The sequence below is a fragment of the Nomascus leucogenys genome, chromosome 16 (assembly GCF_006542625.1).
Source record: "Nomascus leucogenys isolate Asia chromosome 16, Asia_NLE_v1, whole genome shotgun sequence".
NCBI classification, from domain to species: Eukaryota; Metazoa; Chordata; class Mammalia; order Primates; family Hylobatidae; genus Nomascus; species Nomascus leucogenys.
The window spans coordinates 55472684-55499267 of NC_044396.1; the positions used below are offsets into that span (position 1 = coordinate 55472684).

Consider the following 26584-nt stretch of genomic DNA (forward strand, 5'->3'; position numbering starts at 1 on the left):
ATTATATAATGTCCTTCTTTGTCTTTTTTGATCTTTGTTGGTTTAAAGTCTGTTTTATCAGAGACTAGGATTGCAACCCCATACGAGGCCAGTTTCATGGGCATATGATCTGTGCTGTCACACAGGGCCAGGCACTTAGAAGGACCCCACACGTGATTTATTGCTTTGTTGACACCATTTTGCAATTCTGAATAATTTTTAACAAAAGCCCCCGCATTTTCATTTTGCACTGGGCGGGGCAAATTATATAACCAGCCCTGGCTTTACAGTTCATTTGGATTTTTGCTGCTTCTAGAAAAACAAGTGAAATTTACCTTTAGTTAGTTAACCAGCCCAGGGCTGGGCATTCTCAGAACTGCCCTGACCTGCTTCTCTACTAGACTGTGCCCTGTCTTTAATATCCAACAGCTGGACTCACCAACTCCGGAAAACCTGCATGGGTCTATAAGGAGACCCCTGCTGAGCTGAATTTGACTTCACAGTATTACCATCCGTCACAACCTCATGTTGTTATGGGTGTGGCAAGACTTCTGTTATGCCTGATTCCAGCCAGTTATATGTAAAGGATCTCCTGCTCCAACCTGGTCCTAGCTGGTGGATAGCCTGGGTCCTGAGAATGCTTTCTTCTAGAATGGACAGGCCAAAGGAGGACAGAGGGGGTTACAAAAAGATAATATCCATCAGAAGCAAAGAGTACTCAAAAGTGAACTTCTACCATTTCCACTGGATATTGATTAACTTCCCTGAGCCTCAGTTTCCTCATTCGTTTATGAGAGTAGCCCAGGAGGCATCTACCCCTCCCAACCCGCCAGGATTGCTGAGAGGACAGAGTACGCATGCAAGGTTTTGCAATGTGCCAGAGCTTAGTAAGTGTTAGCACTTATGAAAAAACAGCGTTTATACATCATTTGGGTCATGGGACTCTTGGAAAACCTGATGATACCTACGGTTTCTTCCTGCCCCCGCCCCACTCCCACCTTCCAGCCTCCAAAAATGTCACCTCCAAGAAACAAATAAGGCAGGGCGCGGTGGCTCACGCCTGTAATCCCAGCACTTTGGGAGGCCGAGGCGGGTGGATCACAAAGTCAGGAGATCGAGACTATCCTGGCTAACACGGTGAAACCCCGTCTCTACTAAAAATACAAAAAATTAGCCGGGCGTGGTGGCGGGCGCCTGCAGTCCCAGCTGCTCTGGAGGCTGAGGCAGGAGAATGGGGTGAACCTGGGAGGCGGAGCTTGCAGTGAGCCTAGATGGCGCCACTGCACTCCAGCCTGGGCGACAGAGCGAGACTCTGTCTCAAAAACAAACAAACAAAAAACAAATAAAAAGGCTCGCCGACCCATGCCGTAGATTGACGACCCTTGAAGGTGGCTCCTGGACCCAGGTTAAGCTACGTGTCTCTAAAATGTTCATTTAGGCGGCGCTGTGTTCCCTGCGAGAATCCCCGACCTGTGGCTCCTGACCACGGGCCACCCCGCCCCGACCCTGCAGGCGGGCTCTCCGCCGGGGTCTGCGCGGGCCCGCGGGGGTCCTGACAGGCAGAGCGACTGCAGTAGGAGGGGGCGGGCCCGGCTCTCGGTCCGCCCCACGCCAGGCTCGGGGTGGGGGCTCGGGGCCTATTACGGGATGGAAGCTCCGGGTGTCGCGGGGGCGGGAGGAATTAAGGGAGGGAGAGAGGCGCGCTGGTGAAAGGCGCATTGATGCAGCCTGCTGCGGCCTCCGAGCGCGGCGGGGCCAGACGCTGACCACGTTCCGCTCCTCGATCTCCTCCGCCTCCAGCTCCGCGCTGCCCGGCAGTCGGTAGCCATGCGACCCCAGGGCCCCGCCGCCTCCCCGCAGCGGCTCCGCGGCCTCCTGCTGCTCCTGCTGCTGCAGCTGCCCGCGCCGTCGAGCGCCTCTGAGATTCCCAAGGGGAAGCAAAAGGCGCAGCTCCGGCAGAGGGAGGTGGTGGACCTGGTGAGTCCGAGGGAGCCGAGCCGGGACCGCCGCGCTGGTGGAGGGGACCTGGCCGCGCGCCACACGGGCAGGGCGTCAGTCTGGCTGTTGGGGGTGTCTGTCTGTACAGCTGTGTGTCGTGTGTCTTGCTGCGCCGGGGTGTCATGCTTTTTATTTACAGGTAAAGAAGGACCTGGTTATGCGTGCGGTGAGTCTTGGAACTCAGAGGGGAGACCAAAATGGGAGGCCGTCGTGGAGCGGACATGCGATATGGGCCCGGTGGGTCTCCCCGAAGTACAGGGAGTCCCCCAATAATTTCTGGCCTCAGGGGGACCCCTTGGTAAGGGTGGGAGGGATAGGGCAGCAGTGAGAGTAGAATGAGGAGCTTGGATAGGTCCGAAGTGGACCTGGGAAAAACCCTGGCTTCTCTGATCCCATGGACCTGGGCCTGGGCCAGAGCGGTGCAACGTGTCCTTTGTTGGGGCTGGTGGCCACGTCTGCCTGCGAGAGAGAATAACAACCCCCACAAAGCATCAGTCCAACTCTTTGTAACTTGAAGACTATGAGTCACGTTGGGTCATCTTCCTAGGGAGTATGGGCTGCAATTTGCTTTGTTGGACAACCACAGCTGGGGCTAGGAATGGTTCTGAGGGTTTAAGGCCGGAAGGGGAGATGAAGGGGCCCGGCGCTAACCCTCTAAGGACCTGTTTTGCTGCTTCTGTTTAAACCAAATGGGCAGTCAGTCATTACACACACCCTAGGTCTTCGTATGTGGCCGCCAGGTAGGAGCATCACAGTCAAGCTATGGGAGAAAACAGTTTCCAGGAAACTGGAAATGAACGGCCCGAGTGCTTTCCAGGGGCTCGTCTGTGGGAATAATGTTTGCTTAAAATCCTTCCCTCTAAAAATCAACAAACCCAGTGGAGGGCGGAGAGGTTCTCTGCCCTGTGGTATGAGGGCGCCTTTCAGAGCTACCATAGTCCTTGGCATATCATAAACTTCAGTCTCACTTGCAGACAAACATGATTTACAGGCATTGCAAGACATAAGTTGGGGCATTTTTTTTTATTAAAAAGAAAGTTTTGAATTTGTTAAGCTGCCATTTTAAACTGAGCTAATATACCAAGTTCCCTGGCAGCTAGTTCTATATTGGATTCAAAAGTGCTGGAAAAAAAATTCCCCCCATTTCACACAGCACTTTTTGGTGGTAGACTGTAATTTTGATCCACAAAAGGGGACTATGTGTTCAGGCAACAGTTCTATTTTAAGTGTCCAAATTATTAAAACTGTGCCAAATGAGTATGGTTCATGTGTAGTTTGCATTTTATGAGTTTGTAGTTATGATACACAAAATACCCATTTTTCCTGTGAAGCTTGCCATTTTCCCCCCTTCAAGGATTTACAGTACCTGTGGTTTCCCACAACTCTAGCCAGACTTGGAAAAGATTTTGCAGTCAGGCTCAGGTGCATCCTGTAGGTTGGATTTGGTTTTGCTGACAGAAAAAGTCCACAGTCATTAAGGTTTCAACAGATTCTATAAAGCAACTTCTTTGTATAGGATCTTTCAAAGCGTTCCTTTCAAGCTTCCACCAAGCTCTGCCCCCTGGTGGCCAGTGAAAGAAACAGGGGCGTATAAAAGTGCGTTTCCCTTCACATTTTTTTTTTCATTCCACAGACATTTATTGAGAGTACTAAGCACGTGTTGGGTTAGCATTTTAAAGTAGAAGAAGACTGATGTAACACCTGAGGAATCGAGTCAAGTAAAGTTATATAGTCTCTGAAATGTATCTTTTAGATGAAAAGGTGAATAAAAATTCCCAATATGGCACAATGGACATGTTGGGCCAGATAATTCTTGTGGGGACTGTCCTGTGCATTGTAGCATGTTTAGCAGCATCCCTCGTTTGTACAGACTAGATGCCAGTAGCAATCCCCCTCCCAAGTTGTGACAACCAAAAATGTCTCAAGACATAGCCAAGTGTCCCGTGGAGGACAAAATTGTCCCCAGTTGAGATCCACTGTTATATAATGAAGTAAAATTTAGTCTGTGTAGCATCTTGCCCTGAGGGGAATAATAGTGAAAAAAATCAAAGAATATCAGAAGCAGTCTTATTCCCATTTGAAATGTATGTCTAAACATTGTATATATCTGCTTGTGAAAGTGAATTAAATTACTAAAATAAAAATAAAGGCTAAAACACACCAAACTATTTTGAAATATTTTGCACTTTTAAAATACTTTATTTTGTGTGTCTTTGAATACTTTTGTAATTGTTAAATGCTTTTTCTTTTTTTTTAAAACTGTTTCTCTGACAGTAAATAAGTAGTAATGTCTTTTTCTTCTTACAGTCAGGAAAATGGCAATGTCAAAGACTTAAAAAATCATTTTTCAAACCAAAACTCAAACTGGCGATGGAGACACAAATTGATTAGCAAACACCAGTCTAATTATATAGGATTCTTCCCAGACAACTATTGGATTTTATCATCCAATCCCAGATACTGTAGTCAAAAGATAAGCTTTGAAGTTACTTTAATATCTAAGAAACTTCGTTTTTTGTTTTCATTGGAAACTATAGTTATACAGAATAATACTAGGCAACTTACACAAATAGAGAAAATGTTAGAGTAAACATTTAAATGGATTGCGTTGGGTTTCGGAGTGTCTAATAAATGGCACCTTTATTCGTAGCTGAACCAATTCAGGTGTAGACACAGGAATTGGACAGGTGGGGAACAGGATATCACCTTTACCACTGATCATACAGCATTGGCGTGTATGGCTTATGTGTGCTAGGCTGGTGGGTTTGCTAATGCTCTCTTCCCCAGGTCTAGACCCTGAAAGGTCCACCCAGGACAGTGGACACACTTACCTAGAGTTGCTGCCTTGCACTGGTCCTGGGGAATCATAGGAATAATAATGGCTGACACATGCAGTGTTTACTGTGTTCCAGGCATTGTTCTAAGCACATTTTATTTTATTTTTATTTTTTTTGAGACGGAGTCTCGCTCTGTCGCCCAGGCTGGAGTGCAGTGGCGCAATCTCGGCTCACTGCAAGCTCCGCCTCCCGGGTTCACGCCATTCTCCTGCCTCAGCCTCTCCGAGTAGCTGGGACTACAGGCGCCCGCCACCACGCCCGGCTAATTTTTTGTATTTTTTAGTAGAGACGGGGTTTCACCGTGGTCTCGATCTCCTGACCTCGTGATCCGCCCGCCTCGGCCTCCCAAAGTGCTGGGATTACAAGCGTGAGCCACCGCGCCCGGCCCTAAGCACATTTTATATATTATTCACTTAAATCTCATACAAACCGTATAAAGTAAGACTCATTATCCACATTTTACAGATAAGGAAACAGGAACCAAAATGTTGAGTAACTTGCCCTGTCTCACAGAGCTAATGTAAGGTGGAACCGGGATAAAATCCAAAGAAACTGGCTCTAGAATCCATGCATTTAAATGCTACAAGATATCCTTCTCCAAAAGAAACAGAGAATCGTAGTCCTTACAGACAGTTTGACAGATTGTGGATGGTCCCCTATTGAGAACTAATGGTCACTTGAAACTAGGTCACTTACTGCTTCTCCTTGAGGAGGAGGGGTGGGATGAGAGGGCAGAAATGTTATCCAAGCACTGCTTCCCCCACTTAAAAACAGGGAGAAGCAGGGATTTTCATATCCAAGTTGGAGATATTGCCAGTACAAGATAATTATTGACTCTTAAGATTTTATTTTATAATTATGTCCCTAGGAATTTATCTTAAGGAAATAATTCAAAAGAAGAAAAAGGCTATATGGATATTTTCATTACAATAATATTCATAATAAAAAAAGTAGAAATAAACTATGTATCCAAAAATAGCGCAATGTTTGCATAAAACTGTAAAAATCCAGGTCCCTTTGCAAGATACAGAGTTAGAAGAAAAAAGCAGAATATCAAATTATTTCCACCTTGGAATACAGCTATTTAAAATTGTGTATGCTTATAATGAGCAGTAGAAGGGAGCAGGCAAATGAAATAATTTTGTCCTCCTCTGATGTGTGTGTGTGTGCGTGTAAAGTTTGTGCACTAAAAAATATGAAAGAAATCACAATATTTTAGAAATAATTTGAAAATGAATTCTCTATAATAACTCATCTAGAACATGGGCATGTGGTATGATGGGATTCTTGACTCCAAGGGCTCAAAATAAATGCATTTCTAATCATACTGAGTCTTTGACTCTTAAGTGGTGAGAGTTTTCTTCGCCTTTTCTTTCTCATTATAGTATAATGGAATGTGCTTACAAGGGCCAGCAGGAGTGCCTGGTCGAGACGGGAGCCCTGGGGCCAATGGCATTCCGGGTACACCTGGGATCCCAGGTCGGGATGGATTCAAAGGAGAAAAGGGGGAATGTTTGAGGGAAAGCTTTGAGGAGTCCTGGACACCCAACTACAAGCAGTGTTCATGGAGTTCATTGAATTATGGCATAGATCTTGGGAAAATTGCGGTAAGTAAAGTTTGAATTATTTTAAAATTGAAGCAAGATTTAAGGGTTTTCATATTTTAGTGTTAATTTTTAGGTGACATTTTATTATCATTTTTTAACTAAAAGACTTAAAAAGAAGTAGGTAGCATGTGACTTTTAATTTAAAACTAATGAAAAAGTTCATAACATTTCAGAATTAATTTCATAAAGATATTTCTAAGACAAATGCTTATCATTTTAACCATAGTATCTAAAATAACATACTTTTTAAAAATGCAAACAAAAGAGAGCATATGTGTCTGTGTTGGACAGTAAGCAACTTTCCAATCTTATCCTAAAGTAAATTTAAATTTAGTCTAAGAAATTCTGCCCTGGCTTCAGACATAAAGGTGGGAAAAAATTTCCAAGAAATTATCATGTTGATCTGGAAGCAGAAGTCCATTGGTGTTTGTCTTTATTTAGGTAGCATGCCCAGCTTAAAATTGCTAAGCCTAAGAGAAGTGAAATGGGTTAGATGTGAGGTACTACAACGATTATTTTAAGTTATTCTGCAACATTAAGGCTGAGTGGCAGAGAATTACTCAAAATAGCCTGTCTGGTCATGTATTTTGACTAATGTTTCAGTCACTTTGATTAGTGTTTGCTTCAGAAGTAATTGGCAAGTCCACTGGGATGGAAGAGAGTTGAAGAAGTTGATGCTATTTATAAGCCTCTTTTCTCTTGTTGACAAACTCTGTACATGGTTCCATATTCACAACATATTCATGATTTTACTGCTACCATCAAGTAGTTACAAGAAATTTTTGTTTCATAAAACTCTTAGATTTTAAGATGCACTCTGTATATAATCCCTGTTCCTTATCTCACTCTTTCTGCTCTATTATCTATAAGAGTTTGAGACTGTCTTAATTGTTTTGTGATAGAATTTCCATGTAGCTTCCATAGTTATGATGACTATGACCTTTTCTGTGTTCATGTGTGTTTCTAGAAAGCATTTTGTTAAAATGTTCCCTAGTTATTTAAACATCTGACATTGATAGACTGGTTGTTTATTTATAGTTGTTCATCAAAAGTTACTGAGTTCTTTCTAAAAGCTATCCTTGTGGGTTCTGAATTATTAATATGTTTTCAAGTTCCTTTTAGCAATGGTCAGGATGGGTATGGGAACCTTCTACGAGTAAAGGATAATAGGTCCATGAGCCAATAGACAGACAAATTTGCAAAGACCAATGAGAAAATAAGCAAACAAGAAACGTGGGCCTTATCATTGTGTCATATAGATAAAGACTAAAAACCTTGCCTATCCTTTACTCCCCATACTGTTTGCTGTTGCTCAAAAAGAAACAGGTCAAGAGTGAATACGAATGGACAGTACTAGTCTAGAATGTAAGTTCCATGAGGGTAGGGATTCTGTTTTGTTAACTGCTCTATCTGTACCATTTAGCACATAGTTGGGGCTCAGTAAATATTTTTTGAATGCAAAAAAAAGAGGAAATATATAAATTGATTTTATCAAAAGTACTGAAGGCTAGCCTTTTTTGGTAAAACTGAAAGATACCCTCAGTGGGGTGAAAAGTTCTAAGAAAGCTGCAATTTGATTTTCTTAGAGTTCCTGTATCAAAATCTCTTATCTAGCTTGCAGAAAATCTCCCTCCCTCTATAAAAGTTAAGCTTTATTTTTGTTTGTTTTAATTTTTTTGAGACAGAGTCTCACTCTTTTGCCCAGGCTAAAGTGCAGTGGCACAATTTCAGCTTACTGCAACCTCCACCTCCCGGGTTCAAGTGATTCTCACGTCTCAGCCTCCTGAGTAACTGGGATTACAGGTGTGCACCACCACACCCAGCTAATTTTTTGTATTTTTAGTAGAGATGGGTTTTGCCACGTTGGCCAGGCTTGTCTCGAACCCCTGGCCTCAAGTAATCTGCCCCCCTCAGCCTCCCAAAGTGCTGGGATTACAGGCATGAGCCACCACGTCCGACCGAGTTAAACTTTTTAAATACATTTTGGGGAAAAGGATAGTTAAGTAAAATTCACCAGTCTCAAAAGCTCTTTTTAATTAAAATAGAAAATGTTAATTAAATCCCATTTCTATGTTTGTGACAGGAGTGTACATTTACAAAGATGCGTTCAAATAGTGCTCTAAGAGTTTTGTTCAGTGGCTCACTTCGGCTAAAATGCAGAAATGCATGCTGTCAGCGTTGGTATTTCACATTCAATGGAGCTGAATGTTCAGGACCTCTTCCCATTGAAGCTATAATTTACTTGGACCAAGGAAGCCCTGAAATGAATTCAACAATTAATATTCATCGCACTTCTTCTGGTATGTAAAATTGTGACATTGCAAGATGTGCCTCAGATCTAAGTAAGATTAGTTTTGAGTCCCACTATCATATTGGTTCACTAGCCTACTGTAAAGGGACCTCTAGCAAGTTTTCAATGCATGATTCTCCACCCTGGGTTGTACTTCTGCATTACCTCTCGATCTTTTAAAAATACATAGATGCCTGGGCCCTATCTCTGATGAACTGACTCAGCATCTCTAGCAGTAAGACCACAGCTTCTGTGTTTTTTAAAAGATCCCCTGGTGATTCTGATATGCCCCAGGCTTGAAAATCAGTGAGTTAAATGACATGGCAAATAGCCAGTAATGCCATAGAGCAGTGATCTTTCAACCTTGGCTACATATTGGGCTCAGTTTAGGAACTTTGGGAACTTTGAAAAGAAATGCCTATCCCACCCTTCCAGGGAGTCAGATTTAACAGGTCTGGGTGCAGACTTGGCAATGGGACTTTCGAAATATCTCTTGGTAGGCCGGGCGTGGTGGCTCACACCTGTAATCCCAGCACTTTGGGAGGCTGAGATGGGCAATCACTTGAGCCTAGCAGTTTGAGACAAACCTGGGCAACAGGGCGAAACCCTATCTCTACAAAAAAAATACCAAAAAATTAGTCCCAACTACTAGGGAGGCTGAGGTGGGAGGATGGCTTTAGCCCAGGAGGCAGAGGTTGCAGTGAGCTGAGGCTGCCCCACTGCACTCCATCCCGAGTGATGACAGAGTGAGATGCAGTCACAAAAAAAAAAAATAAAAAAATCTCCTGGTCATTCTAATGTTCAGCCAAAATTGAGAACCACTGGCTCAGACTAATACGAAGACTGACTGATTTTTCTGCCTTATCCTTTAAAAGGGTGGATACTGTCTGCTGAATTTGTAAAATAGAAAATTTTTATGCTGTTTCTGTATTCTCTTTCCACCTAGTATGAGAAAAAGACATTCAGTGGTCACTTAAACTGTCAGAGAAATATCATTGGGTTGTTTTATGTACTTATGTATTTGTTTGTTTATTTATTTATTTTCGAGACAGGGTCTTGCTCTGTTGCTCAGCCTGGAGGACAGTGGCAGGATCATAGCTCACTGCAACTTCAAACACTTGGCTTCAAGTGATCCTCCTGCTCAGCTTCCCAAAGTGCTGTGATTACAGGCATGAGCCACCATGCCTGGCCTGTTTGTTCTATTTTAAGATTCATTAAAGAAAGTTTAGAAAATACCAGAAAATAGAAGAGTTAAAAAAAAAAAAAACTATTAATCTCATCCTCCAGAGACACCACTATCAATATTTGGTTGTCAGCCATTTTGGTTTCTTGAGTTGCAGTGGATGGCACACCATGACAGTACAGCCTGGTAGCATCAGAAAGTGTACATACTGTTATATTCATATGCCTTTTCATAGAAGAAAAATAAGAAACTGTACATACGGTTAGCATCATTTCCTTGATTTCTTGAAGAGATTTTTCACTAATCTTATACTTAAAAATGGTTGAGGGGAGGGAGGAGATAATTTCACTCTTCCCTTCCCTCAAAATAACATTTCAGCATTCTTTGGGGCTCCAAGTCAGATACTGAACCCCAAAACCAATTTATTCCTAAGCAATCAAGGGCATCCCCTCCACATTTTCCCTCAGATCCCCACAATATCCTTGAAACATAAAGAAGAGATTTTAACCCCTTCTCTTTGCATATTGAGAAACCCAGGGAAATACAGCGTCTTACATAGGACGGTAGAATCAGCGTTCAGGAGAGCAGAAACCAACGCCCTGTTCTCTTGGCTCCCAGTTCTCTTTGTAATCAGATTAAAAACCCTCTTCACTAAGTACTTAGTTACATGTGCTGGAAAGGAAGAAGTGCTTCCCATCTAAGAAACAGTCTTTAAAATAAGAAGAATCTAGATATTAAAAATAAAATTTGATTAGGAAGTGATATGTTTAGACAGTAGTTGATACAAGCAACTTACATTCTATTCTGTTATCTTTAAGGTGTGTTAATATTTTGCTAATGTAAGCCCTTAGGCCCAGGAACTGTGACCTATACATGCATATACTTTATAAATAATTTAACACATTTCCCAACCATTGTGTGCAGACTCATTTGGTGTGATCAATTGGGTGGAGTGTCACAAGTAATTTGTTATTAATAACAGCTTTTGTATTATTGTGGATTAAAAGTTACCTCTGTAACAGAATCACTTTCTCTGACATACTGATAGTCTCTCTTAAGGGAAAGGAAAGGGGTGCACTTATAGTTAGCATATCAGAGGATGGCTTAAAGCCTTGATATGCCCATGGGAGTTTGACAAACAGTTGTCATCTGTTACATGGTGTAGGAGGAAAACAGGTTGATAACTCCCAATCCAACATACCGTTTTTACTTAACAAGCTATCATACTACATTATCACAGCAAAAATGTTCATTCAACATTTTTTCATCTGCTAAAGACCATGAAGTGACCATTTGACTGTCTTCAGATGAGGCTGATGCAAGACCCAAGCTCGTCTGACGTCCTTAGGCCGTAGGGGGACGTGAACAAGTTTCTAGGCCATGGCTGTCAAGACCTTGGGAAAACATGAGCATTTGTAGGCATTTCCACTTGGCATGGTACTAAGAATACCAGATTAAATGGGATTGTGGGCCTACTATTTAGTTTCCCCAACTTGGGAAGGGGCCTGAACCAGAGACAGGTCCCTGGATTCTGAGAGACTTGCCCTGGATTTACTCCTGTGATAGTTTATGTAAGCAGATTGCTTCAGATCTACATCCCTGGGTCTCAGCAGGAATGCACTAACCTCAATCAAATAGGAAGCCTAACCAGTCACATGAAGTCATCCACTACAGTGCTTATATATCAGGATTCATTTTCTTTTTTTTAATTATTATTATACTTTAAGTTCTAGGGTACATGTGCACAATGTGCAGGTTTGTTACATGTGCCATGTTTGTTTGCTGCGCCCATTAACTCGTCATTTACATTAGGTATTTCTCCTAATGCTATCCCTCCCACAAGCCCCTACCCCACGACAGGCCCGGGGTGTGATGTTCCCCGCCCTGTGTCCAGGTGTTCTCATTGTTCAATTCCCACTTATGAGTGAGCAAACTATCACAAGGACAGGAAACCAGGATTCATTTTCTTATAGAATCTGCCAGCCTACAGTTTCTTCTCTAGCTTTACACATACATCAAAGGTACCATGTCTTTTTGCCTGCTAAAATGACAGAGGGATTTTTTTTTTTTTAAATTTAGAAGGCTTTGGTAAGATGGAATGCAACTTGTATTGTTAGTAGGTGAAAGTCCAGAGGACATGTGAAAAGGTGCATAATTATAATGCATAAAAACACAGAGGAAAAGCAGGGTTTTTTTTTTTTTATGTTTTTTCACTATGAGGAAATTCTGTGTAAAATGGGATTCCCAGATTGAAGGACTGGTGTAATGATTATGTAGAATTTCTTTTAATGTTATAAAAGTTATTTCTTCTGGCTGGGCGCAGTGGCTCATGCCTGTAATCCCAGCACTTTGGGAGGCCGAAGTGGGCAGATCATGAGGTCAGGAGATCAAGACCATCCTGGCTAACACGGTGAAACCCCATCTCTACTAAAAATACAAAAAATTAGCTGGGTGTGGTGTCGGGTGCCTGTAGTCCCAGCTACTCAGGAGGCTGAGATGGGAAAATTGCTTGAACCTGGGAAGCGGAGGTTGCGGTGTGCCGAGATCGTGCCAGTGCACTCCAGCCTGGGCGACAGAGCAAGATTCCATCTCAAAAAAAAAAAAAAAAAAAAGTTATTTCATCTACTTGTCTAACCTCACTTATCAGCAGATAAGTGTTGGAAAGGGCTTTCTTTTTTAAAAACAGATTTGCATATCAAATGAAAGTCTTGGCTTTTAAAAGTATATATAGCCTTTCTTTGTTTACTCAAATAAATTGCTTTTTTGTTTTTAACTATACAAATTCTGGTTTTATGCTTGAAACCTGTAAGAACACTGCTTGTTAAATTTATATCATAGAATGGATATGTATACATGTTTTAAAAATATTTATGTACCAATTTAGAAAAAGAGGACATTATAAAAACCTTATCAAGTATTAAAATTTTTAAGTAGCATTACATTAAACAGAATTACAAACTAGCTTTCTAAAGTTATAAAATTTAACTAAAGGATTTTGCTCTTTGTTCTAAAGAAAGATGTAACTTTCATCTTTGTCTTGCAGTGGAAGGACTTTGTGAAGGAATTGGTGCTGGATTAGTGGATGTTGCTATCTGGGTTGGTACTTGTTCAGATTACCCAAAAGGAGATGCTTCTACTGGATGGAATTCAGTTTCTCGCATCATTATTGAAGAACTACCAAAATAAATGCTTTAATTTTCATTTGCTACCTCTTTTTTTATTATACCTTGGAATGGTTCATTTAAATGACATTTTAAATAAGTTTATGTATACATCTGAATGAAAAGCAAAGCTAAACATGTTTACAGACCAAAGTGTGATTTCACACTGTTTTTAAATCTAGCATTATTCATTTTACTTCAATCAAAAGTGGTTTCAATTTTTTTTTTTTTAGTTGATTAGAATACTTTCTTCATAGTCACATTCTCTCAACCTATAATTTGGAATATTGTTGTGGTCTTTAGTTTTTTCTCTTAGTATAGCATTTTTTAAAAAATACAACTTTTGTACAATTTGTAAATGTTAAGAATTTTTTATGTCTGTTAAATAAAAATTATTTCCAACAACCTTAATATCTTTAAATTAATTGCCACTAAAATTGGAGTTTCTAGTACTTTATATTTGAAAAGTTTAACATAAATCCAACTTGTATTTATTCATTTAACATTCTTTTATTAATTTTTAGTACATGTATAATACGGTTCCATTTTTAAAGGAATACAAAGAGAAAGTGGTATTTATATGTCAGGAAATATATCAGCACTTTAGGAATTTTATCTTTATTTAACAAAGAGTAACAAAGGATGGATTCTATCCTCAAATTCCTTACCATTTGATAGAGAATATCAGACATATATAGAAATAACAATAAAAGGTTAATATGTTGATTACTATAAAAGTGTTGAAGTGGGTGATGTGGTTCAAAGGAAGAGTAAACATTTCTGGCTGAGGTGATCAGAAAAAAATCCATGAAGGCAGCATACATGTAAGATTGGTGAAGTTAAGTAAATTCTGGGCTCGAATTGGAAGTATTGGTATGAACTCATAAAGTACTTTATCTTAAATAAAGCTACAAAACAGTAACAAAATCTAGCTTTGTTTACTGAAAAGGCCCAGAAACAATTACCAATCCAGTAATGCCCAGAATGTGATCTCTATACTCCCATTTCCTACTAAAAGGAACTAAAAATCCTTGAAGAAATGGGAGATTTCACCTATGGGGCAGGAAATGTACAATATGAGCATGGAACATTTTGTCATACTGGAATACAAGGCAGCTATGAAAAACAATTCAAAAGGATCCAAGAGCCAACATTTGAATTGGTTCTCACTGTTAAAGATGATACAATTTAAGCATCAATAAAGAGAATAACTGCAATGGTTTAAAACATCAAATATGTTTAAATACATGAGTTCATAATATATTAAAACAATTGGTCAACTTACAGTATGCCAGCAAACCAACTCGTTACTCTGAAAATTGGTAAATAGAACCAAACATTTCTTCTGCTTTCTCTATCTATACTGTATCTCTGAGTAACCAAATTGTTGATGAAGGGAAATTTCTCTTTCTAAATGTATATATATATATATATACACACAACATTATATGTCTTATAGTAACATCACATGTTGGTGGTATAGCTTGTAAATGAAGAAAGAATGATGAAATTCCAATATTACCTTTTTTCAACCCCTCATGAAGGGATCTAGTAATGTACATCAATGACTGATAACATTCCCAAAAGAGATAGACCAGCTATGTGCCTCTAATGAAAGTATATAACAGCACTCAGGAAGTAGTTTTCCAAGAAACAATCAAGCCAAGATCTGATTTAGCCTCTAGTTCTCACCATTAATTTGTGGGAAATATAGGGGATAGAAGAACATGTTCATTGACACCACAGGGATATAATCAGCAAAATCCAGACTGTGGGAAACTTGAAAGACAATTTGGTTTCTTTAACAAATAATTGTAAGAAAAGTGAGGGAGAAAAAAAACTTATAGATTAAAAGAAAAGATCATATCCACCAATTGCACTTTATTTGGATACTGATTCAAGCAAACTATAAACACAAAAACAAAACTTCCTTGAGATAGTTGCGGACATGTGAACATTGGCTGGATAGTTGATGACATTAAATAATTATTATTTACGCCTGATAATGGTATTGTGGTTATTTTTAAATAGTGCTTTTATCTTTTAGAGATACTGAAATATTTAAGATAAAGTGACGTGACATCTTGAATTTGCTTCAGAATAATCTAGAAATGGGAAGTAGAAGGGAAGTCTAGATGAAATAATATTGCAGATAGGTAGATGTTAACCAAGATGGGTAAAAATTTTGACAAATGGGGATAGTTGTTAACAATAGTTTTGGTAGAGGCAAGAACATTAGTAAAAACACTGGGGTATTAATAAAATATAAATTATATTTTTAGGTGGGTTGAGCTTAAGTAATGTGTGTAGAAACAGTAAGAGACAAATGTGGTGTGCTCATTTCAGCAGCACAGATACTAAAATTGGAACGATACAGAGAAGACTAGCATGGCCCCTGCGTAAGGATGACATGCAAATTCATGAAGCATTCCATATTTTTGCTGGTACCATTCCTTCTGAAACCATTCCAAACAATAGAAAAAGAGGGAATCCCTCCTAACTCATTTTATGAGGCAAGCATCATCCTGATACCAAAACCTGGCAGAGACATAACAAAAAAAGAAAATTTCAGGCCAATATTTCTGATGAACATCAATGCAAAAAATCCTCAATAAAATACTGGCAAACCGAATCCAGTAGCAAATTAAAAAGCTTATCCATCACAATCAAGTTGACTTCATCCCTGGGATGCAAGACTGGTTCAACATATGCAAATCAGTCAACATAATCCATCATGTAAACTAAACCAATGATAAAAACCACATGATTATATCAATAGATGCAGAAAAGGCCTTTGGCAAAATTCAACAGCCCTTCATGCTAGAAACTCTCAATAAATTGGGTATTGATGGAACATATCTCAAAATAATAAGAGCTATTTATGACAAACCCACAGCCAATATCATACTGAATGGGCAAAACATGGAAGCATTCCTTTTGAAAACTGGCACAAGACGAGGATGCCCTCTCTCACACTCCTATTCAACATAGTATTGGAAGTTCTGGCCAGGGCAATCAGGCAAGAGAAAGAAATAAAGCGTATTCAAATAGGAAGAGAGGAAGTCAAATTGTCTCTGTTTGCAGATGACACGACTGTATATTTAGAAAATCCCATCGTCTCCGCCAAAAATTTCCTTAAGCTGATAAGCAACTTCAGCAAAGTCTCAGGATACAAAATCAATGTGCAAAAATCACAAGCATTTCTATACACCAATAACAGACAAACAGAGAGCCAAATCATGAGTGAATTCCCATTCACAACTGCTACTAAGAGAATAAAATACCTAGGAATCCAACTTACAAGGGATGTGAAGGACCTCTTCAAGGAGAACTATAAATAACTTCTCAAGGAAATAAGAGAGGACACAAACAAATGGAAAAACATTCCATGCTCATGGATAGGCAGAATCAACATCATGAAAATGGCCATACTGACCAAAGTAATTTATAGATTCAATGATATCCCCATCAAGCTACCACTGACTTTCTTCACAGAATTGGAAAAAACTACTTTAAAGTTCATATAGAACCAAAAAAGAACCCACATAGCCAAGACAATCCTGGGCAAGAAGAACAAAGCTGGAAGCATCATGTTACCTGACTTCAAACTATACGACAAGGCTACAGTAACCAAAACAGCATGGTACTGGTACCAAAACAGCTTGGTACTGGTACTAAAACAGATATACAGACCAATGGAACAGAACAGAGGCCTCAGAAATAACACCACACATCTACAACCATCTCATCTTTGACAAACCTGACACTAAGAAGCAATGGGGAAAGGATTACCTATTTAATAAATGGTGTTGAGAAAACTGGCCAGCCATATGCAGAAAACTGAAACTGGATCCCTTCCTTACATCTTATACAAAACTCAACTCAAGATGGATCAAAGACTTAAATGTAAGACTTAGGACCATAAAAATCCTAGAAGAAAACATGGGCAATACCATTCAGGACATAGGCACGGGCAAAGACTTCATGTCTAAAACACCAAAAGCAATGGCAACAAAAAACAAAATTGGTAAGCATGATCTAATTAAACTAAAGAGCTTCTGCACAGCAAAGGAAACTATCATCAGAGTGAACAGGCAACCTACAGAATGGGAGAAAATGTTTGCAATCTATCCATCTGACAATGGGCTAATATCCAGAATCTACAAAGAACTTAAACAAATTCACAAGAAAAAAACAACCCCATCAAAAAGTGGACAAAGGATATGAACAGACACTTCTCAAAAGAAGACATTTATGCAGCCAACAGACATATGAAAAAATGCTCATCATCACTGTTCATTAGAGAAATGCAAATCAAAACCACAATGAGGTATCATCTCACGCCAGTTAGAATGGCAATCATTAAAAAGTCAGGAAACAGGCTGGGCACGGTGGCTCATGCCTGTAATCCCAGCACTTTGGGAGGCTGAGGCGGGGGTTCACGAGGTCAGGAGATCGAGATCATGCTAGCCAACATGGCGAAACCCCGTCTACTAAAATACAAAAACTTAGCGGGTGTGTTGGCATGTGCCTGTGGTCCCAGCTACTTGGGAGGCTGAGGCAGGGGAATCGCTTGAACCTGGGAGGAGGAGGTTGCAGTGAGCGGAGATCACGCCACTGCACTCTAGCCTGGTGGCAGAGGGAGACTCTGTCTCAAAAAAAAAAAAAAAAAAAAAGTTAGGAAACAACAGATGTTGGAGAGGATGTGGAGAAATAGGAACGCTTTTACGTTGTTAGTGGGAGTGTAAACTAGTTCCACCATTGTGGAAGACAGTGTGGCGATTCCTCAAGGATCTAGAACTAGAAATACCATTTGATCCAGCAATACCATTACTGGGTATATACCCAAAGGATTATAAATCATTTTACTATAAAGACTCATGCACACATATGTTTATTACAGCACTATTCACAATAGCAAATACTTGGAACCAACCCAAATGCCCATCAATGATAGACTAGATAAAGAAAATGTGGCACATATACACCATGGAATATTATGCAGCCCTGAAAAAGGATGAGTTCATGTCCTTTGCAGGGAGATGGATGAAGCTGGAAACCATCATTCTCAGCAAACTATCACAAGAACAGAAAACCAAATACTGCATGTTCTCATTCATAAGTGGGAGTTGAACAATGAAAACACATAAACAAAGGAAACATCACACACCAGGGCCTGTCAGGGGGTGGGGGGCTAGGGGAGGAATAACATTAGGAGAAATACCTAATGTAGGTGAAGGGTTAATGGGTGCAGCAAACCACCATGGCATGTGTATACCTATGTAACAAACCTGCACGTTCTGCACATGTACCCCAGAACTTAAAGTGTAATTTTATATATATATAAAAAACATGAAAAATAAATGTATATCAGTGCAAAAAAAAAAAAAAAGAGTCAAAGCTGGTAAAGGAGGTTGAGAAAATACTGTGGAGGCCATGAATGCCAGAGTTATCTGTAGAGCCGTGGAGAGCTATTGACAGTTTGGTGTAGAATAACATTATATAACAAAAACTCATTCTAACAGCCGAGTTAAAAAACAAAAGTTAGAGGTACAAAGAGTAGAGGAAGGCCAGCTAAGAGGCTGTTAAGACAACAAAAAGACAAACTACTTAGTCAAAAGATGTGCAAAAGAAATGAATAGGCATTTTCCCAAAGAAGATATATGAAGAGCCCACAGACACATGAAAAGACACTTAACATCATTAGTCATTAGGATAGTGCAAGTTAAAACTATATTGAGATACTACTTTACATCGACCAAGATAGTTATAATCAAAAAATGGAAAATAAGTGTTGGCAACGATATGGAGAAAATAAAGTTCTGATACATTGCTAGTGGGAAATGTCAACACAATCCAAATGTCCATCAACTGAAAAAAACTGATAATCAAAATGTGGTGTATGAATACAATGGAATATTATTCAGCCATAAAAAAGGAATTAAGTGTCAATACATTCTTATAGCATGGATGAACCTCAAAAATATTACACGGACAGACAGAGAAGGCAACATGTGGTATGATTCTATTTATATGAAATGCCCAGAAAAGGCAAATCCACAGAGACAGAAAGCAGATTAGTGATTGCTAGGAGTTAGGGGAGGGAAGAATGGAGAATGATTGCTTATTAGGTATGAGATTTCCTTTTGGAATAATATAAATATTCTGGAACTACAGAGTGATGATGGTTGTACAACACTGTGAATATACTAAATGCCAATGAATTGTGCACTTTAAAGTGGCTAAAATGGCAAATTTATGTTAGATATGTTATCCACAATAAAAAAAAAAAAAGGGTTACTGGAATGGTATGGGCTTTGGTGATGACCAAAGGAATAAAAGAGAGAATAGATTTGAGAAATGTCAAAAGCGCCACTCTGAAGAATACACCTCTGCCTCCTGGGTTCAAATGATTTTCCTACCTCAGCCTTCCCAGTAGCTGGGATTACCAGTGTGAACCACCACACCTGGCTAATTTTTGTGTTTTTAGTAGAGACCTGGTTTCACCATGTTGGCCAGGCTGGTCTCAAACTCCTGACCTCAGGTGATCCATCTGCCTCAGCCTCCCAAAGTTATTTCTTGTGTAATACCCTAAAAGCACAGGCAACCACAGCAAAAATGGACAAATGGTATCACATCAAGTTAAAATGCTTCTGCACAGCAAAGGATACAATCAACAAAGTGAAGAGACAACCCGCAGAATGGGAGAAAATATTTGCAAATTATCTATCTGACAAGGGATTAACCAGAACATATAAGAAGCTCAAACAACTTTATATAAAAAAACTAATAATCCAATCTAAAAATGGGCAAAATAATTGAATAGACACTTCTTGAAAGAAGACATACAAATGGTTAACAGGCATATGAAAATGTGCTCAATATCACTGATCATCAGAGAAATGCAAATCAAAACTACAATGTGATATCACCTCACCCCAGTTAAAATGGCTTTTATCCAAAAGACAGGCAATTAATGAATGCTGGTGAGGATGTAGAGAAAAGGGAACCCTCATACACTGTCGGTGGAAATGTAAATTATTAGAGTCACTATGGAGAACGGTTTGGCAGTTTCTCAAAAAGACTAAAAATAGAACTATCATATGATCCAGCAATCCCACTGCCAGATATATAACCAAAAGAAAGGAAATCAGTATACTGAAGAGATATCTGCACTCCCATGTTTATTGCAGCACTATTTATAACAGCAAAGATTTGGAATCAACCTGCATGTCCAACAACAGACAAATGGATAAAGAAAATGTGGTACTTACACACAACAGATCCTGTCATGTGCAACACATGGATAGAACTGGAGTACATTATGTTAAGTGAAATAAGCCAAGCACAGAGAGACAAACTTCACATGTTCTCACTCATTTGTAGCAGCTGAAAATTAAACAACTGAACTCATGGAGATAGGCAGTAGAATGTTGGCTACCAGAGGCTGGAATGGGTAGTGGGGAGTGGGGGGAGACTGGGGATGGTTAATGGGCACAAAACATAGAAAGAATGAATAAAATCTAGTATTCGATAGCACAACAGGGTTACTACAATTAACAATAATTTATAGCACTTTTAAAAATAACTAAAAGAGTATAATTGGAATGTTCGTGACACAAAGAAATACATGCTTGAGGTGACGGATGCCCCATTTACCCTAATGTGATTATTACGTGTTGGTATGCCTGGATCAAAATGTCTCATGTACCCCATAAATATATACCTACTATGTACCCATAAAAATTAAAAATTTTAAAAAAGTGGTTCCTTGAGATGGAATCTACTCCTGGTGAAGATGCTGTCAATATTGTGAAATGACAACAAAGTATTTGGTATATTACATAAACTTAGTTGATAAAGCAGCAGCAGGGATGGAAAGGATCGACTCCAATTTCAAACAAAGTTCTACCGTGAGTAAAATGCTATCAAACACCACCACAAGCCACAGAGAAATCTTCCATTAAAGCAAGAGTCAATCGATGTGGTAAACTCCATTGTTATCTTATTTTTAAAAATTGCCACAGCCACCCCAAACTTCAGCAACCACCAACCCGATCAGTCAGCAGCCATCATGAGGCAAGATCCTCCACCAGCAAAAAGATTGCAACTCACTGAAGGCTGAGATGATTGTCAGAATTTTTTAGCAAGAAAGCATTTTAAAATTAAGCTATGTACAAGGTATTTCTAGACATAATGCTATTGTACACTTAATAGGCTACAGTATAAAGTCAACATAATTTTTATATACACTGGGAAATCAAAAACTTCACATGACTCATTTTATTGTGATATTCACCTGGTTGCAGTGGTCTGGAACTGAACTATAAAAATATCTCAGACATCTCAAGGGTATGCCTATATACCTATAAATCTCTTAATAAATGAGAGGAAATTTATTAGGGGAGTTGGCTCACCCAATTACGGGGGCTGAGAAGTCTCACAATAGGCCATTTGCAAACTGGAGAACCAGGGAGGCCCATGGTGTAATTTTCAGTTTGAGGCCGAAGGCCTGGGAACCCAGGGCAGGGGGTGTGCTGGTATAAGTCCAGTCCAAAAGCCGGAGAACCTGGAGTTCTGATGTCCAAGGGCAGTCAAAGAAAGGTGTCCCTGCTCTAGAATAAAGATCACATTCACCTTCCTCCCTGCCTTTTTGTTTGAATGCAGCCCTCAGCTGACTGGACTGCGTCCACCCACACTGAGGACAGATCTTCCTTACTCAGTCCACTGATTTAAATGCCGATCTCTTCTGGAAACACACTCATAGCTATACCTAGAAATAATGCCTTAAAAGCTAACTGAGTAACCCCTAGCCTAGTCATGTTGACATCTAAAATTAACCATCACGGACTTATCTCACTATTACACCTAATAACCGGCTTACAGACTTTTTGCTTCCTGTCCTGGCAACTGTGAGTCTGCCGGTTTGGAAGTCTTAGTACCCATGAGGGGAACAAAATAGTGGTTCCACTGAATTGTAGGATGAGACTGGTTATCAGTTTCCTATTGGTTGCATAACAAATTACTACAAATTTAGTAACTTAAAACAACACAAATTTATCTATCTCATGGTTTCTGTGGGTCAAGGGTCTGGATACAGGTTAGCTGAATCCTCTGCTCAGTGTTACCAGGCTGAAATTAAAGCATTGGCTGGGCTGTGATCTCATCTGAGACTTAGAATCCTATCTCTAGCTCATGTGGTTGTTAGCACAACTTGCAGTTGTGATTAAAGTTCTTGTTTTTTTTACTGTTAGCTGAGGACTGCTCTCAGCTCCTAGAGGTCACCCTCAGGTCCCTGTGGTCCCTACTTTCACAACAGGCTGTTTTTCTTCCAGACCAGCAGGATGACTCTTCTGCTTTTAAACAACTTGCCTAATTAGATTATATCTACGCAGGATAATCTCCCTTTGGATTATAGTCAACTGATTAGGAACCCTTTGCCATATAGCATAATCATGGAGGTGCTATCCAATTATATTTACAGGTTTCAACCATGCTCAAGGGGAGATTACACACGGTGTGTATAAGAGAGGGAAAGTCACGGCATTCATCTTAGAATTCTGCTTATCAGACTGCCACCTGGTCTTATAACACTTAACTAACGGATGAAAAAGAGGGGGTTAATTTATTGGCTGTAGTGATTGATCTCAATTTCCAAGGTAAATTGGTTTGCTTCTGCAAATGGAAGCAAGGAGGACATTCTGGAACCCAGGAGATGTTCTAAGGTGCCTCTTAATACTTCCATGTCCAACTGTAAAGGTTAAATGGAAAGCCACAAGAATCAGAAAAGGGCTGGATGATTGAGGATTCAGACCTTTCAGAAAGGAAGGTTTGAAGCACTCTACCAGGCAAAGAACCCAGAGCAGCTGACTCTGACTGTGGGAAAGGGAAATATAGAGGTAGTTGGAGGTGGAAGCTATAGATATCAACCATAACTTTGTGACCATTACAGAAACAAGAACTGTAATAGCTCTGCATATTTTCTCTTTGCTTGTAAGCATGTATTTATTTTTATTTTCTACTTTCCCATTCTCCCTATTTTTATTATACAGGTTGCTGAAGGTCAACTTTACAATTCAGTCTTAACAGAAAATTAGGTGGCATGATGACTGAATTGAGGAGTAATTAATACAGCCAGCAATGAATCCAATGACTGTTGAAACTTTGTGTCTTATTTTGGGGAACAGCAAGAGCTTCAGTTATCAGGATAACTGTATCTTGCTAGGCCAAAATATAGTTAGTTGCTCTGTTGTTGTGCAGGAGTTCAAATACGTGTAGAAAGGTGCGTATGGAAGCTGAGCAGTCAAAGGGGCTGACTGAGCCCCCTTGTCAATTTATCACTTCTCAGCTCCAAATTAATCCTTCAGTATCTACTCTGTGGTAACAGATTGAACAATAAGCATTTCTCCTTTAAAATGAGAATAAGTAGAGGATGTTGGAGGGGCACTGAAGGAGGAAAGGAATTTCTCATCCTAGTGTTGGTGTGCTCATTTTTTTTTCTTTTTTGCTCCCACACAAGGTTAGTAGTGTATGCATCTGGTGGTGTTTTGCTCCAGCTGCACACAGAATGTACAGTCCATTTTTTTTTTTCTGCTCCCACACAAGGTTAGTGGTGTATGCATCTGGTGGTGTTTTGCTCCAGCTGCACACAGAATATACAGTCCACCTTGCAGTCCCAGCCTAGGAAGCCTGGTGACCACCTTGCTGCAGCCCTCTTGAGATGCACCCCACATGCTCCTGGCCTTGTACCAGTGTCCTGACTCTGTATGCCCACCTGTCAATCTCAGCTTTCCTTTCTCCTAAAGGTTGGCTTCTGAGGTCCTTCCAATGTGTGTAAGTTCTGCCCCAGTTTCACATCTGCAGAAATGTCCTAACTCTCTCTGCAATCTGCTCACTAGCCTTGGCTTGCCTGTGTCCCAGAGGACCATTTCCTGTTTATCAGACAATTCTAAACCGGCTCTGGCCCGAGGCATGCCAGCAAACTTACACATCATCCAGTGGTCTGCAGCCACAACTTCTCCAATAAAGTCTGAACACCAGAGGGGACTCTCTTCCAACTCCGCCCTTCTTTGGCTACTCACCCTCAGCCCTAGAATAGTTGAGATTCTCTAAACATATTTATATTGTTCTATCGCAGCATCATAATCCTTTAAACTTAGCCTATTTAAATTACGGTGTGTTCTGTCTCCTGGTTGAACCTAGACTGACAGATGTAATTGACTTGATTCTTAAGTTTGGGATAGGGAAGTGAGCGTGAGTAGCACTTTCTTTCCCTCCTCTCTTTGGAAATAAGCTGCTTACAGAGAAAATGCATTCTGCCCCATTCCTCCTTGCTGTAACTTTAACAAGATCAGGCCATAAAATAGTCTTAGTTCAGTGTTGCCTGAGGTTAGATGAGTATATGATTCTGGGGCTTGGTATAAGGAAACCTACTTTTACACCTGTATAAGCCTCATTCTCTAGTTTTAGCTTTATCATTAATAAATGCAATATCCCATGCTCCCTCTACCTCTTGTCTATGTCTGGATTGGCATGGAACTTGGGTGGGAAAGAGATCAATGTGAATCACTTAACAAAAACAGCTTGCTGCTTTTCCTTTTGTTATGTTCAACGTCAACTGGTTTTATAATTTCCTAGCCTTACAGTGGTACAAGTCCAATACCATAATATTGAAATTTAATACTAAACACAATTCTGGAATATTAGATCTCAGAAAATCCACCAGGGAGAACTTACAAATCATCCAACTTTTGTACAGTTGGACCTTCCACCATAAGCATATTTTATTTTTCTATCAATCTTCTACCTTTGTGCTTTTCATGAGCTGAATAATCTCTTTAACTTATATAAATATCAAACAATGTTTTCCTATAAAACTGAACACATTTTAAAGAAACTATGTGACCACACAAGGGTCCCAAAGTGTTCAGTTTTCATAAAGGTGACTTCAATTTCCACAGAAACAAGAGTCCACCTAGATCAAAACAGCTGATGGGGAAGTGACATACAGAATTCAGGGTATAACAGATTCTGTGTCATCCGGGAAGTTTCCAGTTGCAGCAAGTGATAGAAAAACCAAACTGAGACTAGCTTTAAAAATACAGGAAGTCGGCCGGGCACAGTGACTCACAACTGCAATCCTAGCACTTTGGGAGGCCAAGGTGGGCAGATCACTTGAGGTCAGGAGTTCAAGACCAGCCTGGCCAACATGGTGAAACCCTGTTTTTACTAAAAATATAATAACTAGCAAGGTGTGCCGGTACACGCCTGTAGTCCCAGCTACTTGGGAGGCTGAGACAGGAGAATCGCTTGAACCTGGGAGGCTGAGGTTGCAGTGAGCTGAGATCATGCCACTGCACTCCCACCTTGGCGACAGAGCGATACTCTGTCTCAAAAACAAACAAGCAAACAAACAAACAAAAAAAGCCCCAGGAAATCTACTGGGTCACCCAGCTGAACACTCCAGAACTACATGCTACTAGGGGTAAGGGTTTATCCAGAATCCCATGCAACACAACAAAGTACCTAGTTCATTTCTTTCAATTTCTTATTGTTACTTCCTTGGTGCTGACTCCATTTTGGACAAACTCACTCTGCTTAATCTATGATTCTAAATTGGCTTTGAGAAGCTCTAAAAATTAGCTCTAAGTTCTTTCACCCTGAGTATAGTGACATAAATTCTCTCTTCGTTGTTTCATGAATGAGGAGGTTCCTCTGTCACCCCTAATGAGGATTCACGAAACAGCAAAGAGAGAATTTATGTCACTATAATCAGGGTGAAAATGTCTTTAAGAGTCACTCCGATCAGACCAGCTTAAGTAACTATGCCAATTCCAAACCACTCATTATGAATAGAGATGGAAATTCAGGTCGGCTCTGTTTATTAGGGCCTATCTCTAGTGCAGGTGAGGGTGATCCCATCTAAATCACAAAACTGAGAATGGAGGGAGGGGGTAGGTTCCAAAAAGAAATGCAGGGGCCAGGTGAGGTAGCTCATGCCTGTAATCCCAGTTATGAGGTGGGAAGATCCCTTGAGTCCAGGAGTTTGAGCCTGCAGTGAGCTATGATCACGTGATCACGCCACTACACTCCAAACTGGGTGACAGAGCGAGACCCTGTCTCAAAAAAAAAAAAAAACAACAAAAAAAGAACTTTAGACTACTACTCCAAGAAGGAAGAAGAGACACGGATGCTGTGCAGCCAATTAACAGGTATTCATTACAGGTACTTCCAGAGTTTTTCTCCTATTTAGTCCTTTAGAATGAAATTTAAGACTTTAACCCCAAACTTGACATAATTTCTGCATGTTACCTAACACATCTTTTGAAAACAGGCATAAAGGTAACTAAATCATCTCACAGGATTTTCTTTCTATAAGCTATTTTACAATAGCTAAAGAGACCTTGTTATAAAAATGGTAATAATATATACTTCATCTGGAGGATTTTATATTAAGTGAAGTGTCCACATTCAAAAGAAAATATTAACTCTGATGACTCATAAATTCCAACATACTTTTTAGTTGATAT

General features: G+C 40.0%; 1 protein-coding gene and 1 non-coding gene across 2 annotated transcripts; both read left to right on the top strand.

Annotated features, from left to right (window-relative positions):
* The first annotated feature begins 1629 nt into the window (after nucleotides 1–1629).
* Nucleotides 1630–13466, top strand: CTHRC1 (collagen triple helix repeat containing 1). The gene is made up of 4 exons (XM_003256087.3): nucleotides 1630–1956; nucleotides 6200–6421; nucleotides 8505–8721; nucleotides 12938–13466. The coding sequence occupies exons 1-4, from the start codon at nucleotides 1807–1809 to the stop codon at nucleotides 13078–13080; spliced, it is 732 nt and encodes a 243-aa protein (XP_003256135.2). The 5' UTR covers nucleotides 1630–1806; the 3' UTR covers nucleotides 13081–13466.
* A 1922-nt stretch (nucleotides 13467–15388) lies between these two features.
* LOC115830770 lies at nucleotides 15389–15495 on the top strand. The gene has a single exon (XR_004026309.1). It is a non-coding gene; the product is annotated as a U6 spliceosomal RNA (small nuclear RNA).
* The last annotated feature ends 11089 nt before the right edge of the window (nucleotides 15496–26584 follow it).